The sequence below is a fragment of the Phalacrocorax aristotelis genome, chromosome 1 (genome assembly GCF_949628215.1).
Source record: "Phalacrocorax aristotelis chromosome 1, bGulAri2.1, whole genome shotgun sequence".
NCBI classification, from domain to species: Eukaryota; Metazoa; Chordata; class Aves; order Suliformes; family Phalacrocoracidae; genus Phalacrocorax; species Phalacrocorax aristotelis.
The window spans coordinates 12,035,203-12,041,202 of NC_134276.1; the positions used below are offsets into that span (position 1 = coordinate 12,035,203).

The following is a 6,000-nucleotide window of genomic DNA, read 5'->3' on the forward strand; positions in this document are numbered from 1 at the left end:
ACAGACCTCCATCCAGACTCTGCCCTGTTGATCACAACCCTCTGAGTTCCATTGTTGAGCCAGTTCTCAGTCCACTTCACTGTCCTCCCATCTAACCCACACTTCCTTATCTTGTCTAAGAGGATGCTATGGGAGACAGTGTCCAATGCCGTACTGAAGTCGAGGTAAACAACATCCACTGCTCTCCCTTCATCTACCCAGCCAGTCACGCCATCATAGAAGGCTATCAGGTTGGTCAAGCATGATCTCCCCTTGGTGAATCATGTTGTCTTCTTCTGATAATCTTCTTTTCCTCTATATGCCTGGAGACGACCTCCAGAATGAACAGTCTGTCACCTTTCTGGAGATGGAGGTGAGGCTGACTGACCTATAATGCCCCAGGTCCTCCTTGCTCTTTTTGAAGACTGGAGTGAGATTTGCTGTCCTCCAGTCCTCAGGCACCTCTTCTGTCCACAATGACCTTTCAGAGATAACGGAGAGTGGCTTAGCAACAGCATCCGCCAGCTTCCTCAGCACTTGTGGGTGCATTCCATTGGGGCCCATGGATTTGTGAGGATCCCATTTGCCTAGGTGATCCCTAACCCAATCCTCCTCAGCCAAGGGGAAGTCTTCCTTTCTCCAGATTATCTCTTTGACCTCTGGGGGCTGGGATGCCTGAGTGCCAAATACTTCAAAATAGTACTGCCAACTCTGTGATTGAACCCAAACATCACAAAGAGAGATATTTGTGACCTAGCCCACGAAGGAATAAATGTGCATGCAGACATGGCATTCAGAATCTCAGGAACGACTCTTCGTATGAAAACATTGATGATTTATGGATCAGAAATGCATGTGTTTATGAGGAAGACCAGAAGGCAGGTGATCTCCCTCCAGATTTTCTCAAACATTGGAAAATTAACGTTCTTTTTTATCCCTGCTAAGTTCAGGGATTGATAGAAGAGTGTTGTGGCACAAAGTGATCCAATACCTTTGGGTTCCTTATTCCTACATGGCAAATTAAGTCACTTCTTCATCCCTGCCCTGTTAAAACGCTGATTTGGAGGGACTGAGAAAAAGAAGTTTCTGCTTTATCATCTGTGAATTTCATTTTAGGAGCCTTACACATCAGAAAGCCTCTCTCACTCTAGAAGGATGGTATTACATTCAGAACTTATTTCCAGCTATCACTTACTTTGAAAAGGGGTTTCCTATAGGAAATCTCTAAATTTCATCTCAAGGTCTGCTGCAAAGCGTTTGAATAGAATAGTGCTTTAAAGCATTTCTCTAGTTAGTATCTTTTGGCCTGAAAACCTGCCAAAGGGCAGTTTTAAACCAGGATGAAAGCAAAAACCAAATCTGCCGCTAGTTGCCATGGAAATAGGGGATACCCCATTCTGACACAATGGAGCCTAGAATAAGAATATACAGGTGTAATAGAATTAGCCTTTCCAACAAAATATTTGAATATTTAAATCATTTGTTGCCAAGCTTACTACCCTGGACTTCAGGAGAGCAGACTTGGACCTCTTCAGGAATCTGCATGCTAGAGTACCATGGCTTAAAGCACAGGAGGGAAGAGGGGCTCACGAAAACTGTTTAATATTCAAGGATCACCTCCTCCAAGCTCAGGAGCAGTGCATCCCAACAAAGAGGAAGACAGGCAAAAATGCCAAGAGGCCTGCATGGATGAACAAGATGCTCCTGGACAAACTCAGACACAAAAAGGAAGCCTACAGAGGGTAGAAGCAAGGACAGGTAGCCTGGGAGGAATACAGAGAAATTGTCCAAGCAGCCAGGGATCAGGTTAGGAAAGCTAAAGCCCTGACAGAATTAAATCTGGCCAGGGACATCAAGGGCAATAAGAAAAGGTTTTATATGTACATCAGTGGAAGACTAGGGAAAATGTGGGTCCTCTGGAAGGAAACAGGAGAGCTGGTTACCTATGGAGAAAGCTGACATGCTCAACGACTTTTTTGCCTCAGTCTCCACCAGCAAGCGCTTAAGCCACACCGCGCAAGTCGCAGGAGGCAAAGGCAGGGCGCAGGAGGCAAAGACAGGGCGCAGGAGAAAGAAGAACCACCCACTGTAGGAGAAGATCAGGTTTGAGACCATCTAAGGAACCTGAAGGTGCACAAGTCATGGGACCTGAGGAGATGCATCTGCGGGTCCCAAGGTAACTGACAGATGAAGTTGCTAAGCAACTATTCATGATATTTGAGAAGTCATGGCATTTTAGTGAAGTTCCCACTGACTGGAAAAAGGGAAACATAACCCCATTTTTAAAAAGCAAAAAAGGAGGACTCGGGGAACTACAGGCCAGTCAGGCTCACCTCAGTGCCCAGCAAGATCAGGGAGCGGGTCCTCCTGGAAACTATGCTAAGGCACAGGGAAAATAAGGAGGTGATTGGAAACAGCCAACATGGCTTCACTAAGGGCAAATCATGCCTGACAAACCTGGTGGCCTTCTACGACAGGGTTACAGCGTTGGTGGATAAGCAACTGACGTCATCTACCTGGACTTGTGCAAAGCATTTGACACTGTCCCGCACAACATCCTTGTCTCTAAATTGGAGACGTGGATCTGACGGATGGACCCTGGATGGATGGTGGGTACAGAACTGGCTGGATGGTCAGACTCAGACAGTTGTGGTCAACAGCTCTATGTCCAACTGGAGACCAGAGACGAGTGGCGTTCCTCAGGGTTCAGTATTGGGGCTGGCACTGTTTAACATCTTTGTTGCCAACATGGACAGTGGGATTGAGCGCACCCTCAGCAACTTTGCTGCCTGGGACGGTCGACATGCTGGAGGGAAGGGATACCATCCGGAGGGACCTTGACAGGCTTGAGAGGTGGGACCATGTGAACTTCATGAAATTCAACAAGGCCAAGCGCAAGGTCCTGCACAAGGGTTGGGGCAACCCCAAGCACAAATACAGGCTGGGCAGAGAATGGACTGACAGCAGCCCTGAGGAGAAGGACTTGGGGGTGTTGGTTGATGAGAAGCTCAACATGACCCATCAATGTGCACTTACAGCCCAGAAAGGCAAATGTTTCCTGGCTGCACCAAAGGAAGTGTGGCCAGTGGGTCGAGGGAGGTGATTCTCCCTCTCTGCTCCACACTCGTGAGACCCCACCTGCAGTGCTGTGTCCAACTCTGGAGCCCCCAACATAAGAAAGACATGGACCTGTTGGAGTGGGTCCAGAGGAGGGCCTCAAAGATGATCCAAGGGCTGGAGCACGTCTTGTATGAGGACAGGCTGAGAGAGTTGGGGTTGTTCAGCCAGGAAAAGGGAGGGCTCCAGGGAGACCTTAGAGCAGCATTCCAGTATCTGAAGGGGGCCTACAGGAAAGCTGGAGAAGGACTTTTTACAAGGGCATGTAGTGATAGGACAAGGGGTGATAGCTTTAAACTAAAACAGGGTAGATTTAGATTAGACATAAAGAAGAAATTTTGTACGATGAGGGTGGTGAAGCCCTGGAGCAGGTTGCCCAGAGAAGCTGTGGATGCCCCATCCTTGGAAGTGTTCAAGGCCAAGTTGGATGGGGCTTTGAACTACCCGGTCTAGTAGAAGGTGTCCCTGCCCGTGGCAGAGGGGTTGGACCTAGATGATCTTCAAGGTCCCTTCCAATCCAAACCATTCTATGATTCTATGACCTAATTCTTATTTGATGCGCTGACAAATAAACTCTCCCTTTTACATTCCAGGAAAAACAAAACCAGAGATTCTAGACTAATAACTCAATCAGTTATTAAAACTATTTAACATATGGTTTAATTAACATAATAAATGTCAATCATCTTTCCCAATATATGATCATATAAAGACAGAAAATTGTCTTTCTCTTGGTATTACAGCTTCTATGCTAAGTTTTTTCTCAGTCCACTGTTAAAAATTCATGTTATAGAATTGTATTTATCTATACAAATAAACATTTAATTTATTTAAACAAGCATAATATCTTTAGGCAAAAAAATAATTATTTCGTATTTCTTTTGATAAAGGCATTCCAATGAATGCATCTTAAATATTAGTAAAAAGAATTAACAGAAATTGCTGCTTGAACATTTAGAACTTGTTCCAGCAGAAAGTCACTCATGTCCTTTGCTGGCTTTTACTAACCATGATCTTCTATTCATTGCTCAGTCTCCCCCCGAGATGTCCTTCCTTGCAACAACAGAAAAGTTCCTTCAAGAGGAAGAGAAACATACAAGAGAGTTTGAAGAACGATTAAATTCGCACCTTGAAGAACTGCAAAGACATTCTGAAAATACTCTTAAAAAATACGCCTGGATACAGCAAAGCAGGCATACGTAAGCCAGTCACACAATTAAGAAAATAAAACCAAGTAATCACCCATGAGATATTTAGAACTAATATCTGCAACTAGCTGCTTAAGGTATTTAGGCATGTTGCCAATACGATCTATTTTTAACACCAAGGTTTCAATAAGATAACCATTACCCTACAGGTTTAGGTGTAACGCAGCTTGACTCTATTACAAAATATCATACTCTAAACATATTCTAAAATACACAGGTGGGTTTTGCATAGTTAAATAGTGTGCAGCAGAGACCCTGTTGCAGTGCTGTAAATTAGGAAAGATACTTTCAATTCTGTGATGTACAGAGGACTAATAAGTGGAATTATTCCCTTGACAATAAAATCAGCCAAGAGAAATTCTCTAGGCCGCACAGAACAAGAATAATAAGGGCCTTTAGCCATGCCATAGCTCCTAGCATAAAGAGCTTGTCTATGTTCTGGTTATTCCTGCCTATAGAAATAGCCCTTGGGACTCTTAAAATGAGAAGTTTGAGCTCTTTCTTTCCTATGCTCTAAGCCATGCAGGTCCATGAGGGGAACACAAATAGATGAAGCATGTATTTTGAAGCCACTGTACTGCCCCTTTTACCAGACCTATAGACTTCACCTGGGGCAGAGCCTGATCTCAGGTGCTTTGCATGCTTTACACTAATACTTCATGATTTTAAAATCCTGTGTCAAAAGCACATGTTCGGGTGCTGATGTTTCGATACTATGTGTACTTGTTGTTTAGCTACATTAGAACAGGGAGAAAACCTTTTAACTTCAGGCAACTTTTCAGGTAAGTCCCTAAATTCTTTAACTTTTTCTACAACATAAGAAAACATTATAAAACTGAGCAGAGTTAATGCAACTCCTTGTGCTGAAAAACTGCATAATGTTGAGATCCTTTTTATTTGCAATTCATACTGAATTCTATTGCTGTGCAAGCGAAACAGAAATTACAGACAGTGTTGATGAACCACCAATTTCAGTGAAAGAGATACTGAAGAAGTGCTTTCCTGCATATACTGTTGCCAACTTCCTGGAAAAATCTGGATAAAAATAATACCAGACTGTCAAACAGCTCCAGTTTGTGAGTAAAATGTCTCATTAATATTCAAGACCACAGCAAAAATGTAAATTGTTTTTTGAAGCTAAATTTCCATTAAGACAAAATACACTACATCACACTTACACAAAATACCAAGATTTTAAATACCAGTTTGGTTTGGTTTGCAATAAAATGAGTAATGAAAATGAGGACATCAAAGAACATTTTACAGGAAAATTCAGGAAAATTACTAGACTCAGCTGGAGGAACGAGGACTGAATAAAAAGATGATGGAAGGACATCTGAACAAACTAAATATATATGCATCCTCAACTCAAGGCAAGTTGCATCTGGGAGTTTTAAAAGAACTAATGAAGAAATTTAGGAACCTGTGGAAATGAAGCTAAATTTTAAGCTGGGAAAGATCTGTAGAAGCAAAAAGACAGAAAAATGTTGTCTTTCAGAAGGGCAAAAGGAAAAAAAAACACGGGATATTAGCCAGTTAGCCAGATTCTTTTGCCACTGCAGGATTTAATCATACAGCAAGACATTATGCTCCAGATCTTCAAAGAAATGTATGTGTCAGAGTCCAGTCCAGGCGTGAGAACCCCTCTCATGATACAGGTCTGTGTGGTGATATAGAATGAATTAATGGAATGATC

General features: G+C 42.9%; 1 protein-coding gene across 1 annotated transcript in view; it reads left to right on the forward strand.

Moving 5' to 3' along the window:
- Positions 1–6,000, forward strand: part of DEUP1 (deuterosome assembly protein 1) — a 54,185-nt gene extending 48,185 nt beyond the window's left edge. Inside the window, exon 13 of the mRNA XM_075081145.1 lies at positions 4,129–6,000. Coding sequence (XP_074937246.1) covers positions 4,129–4,299 — 171 coding nt within the window. The 3' untranslated portion in view covers positions 4,300–6,000. The remainder of the gene's footprint in view (positions 1–4,128) is intronic.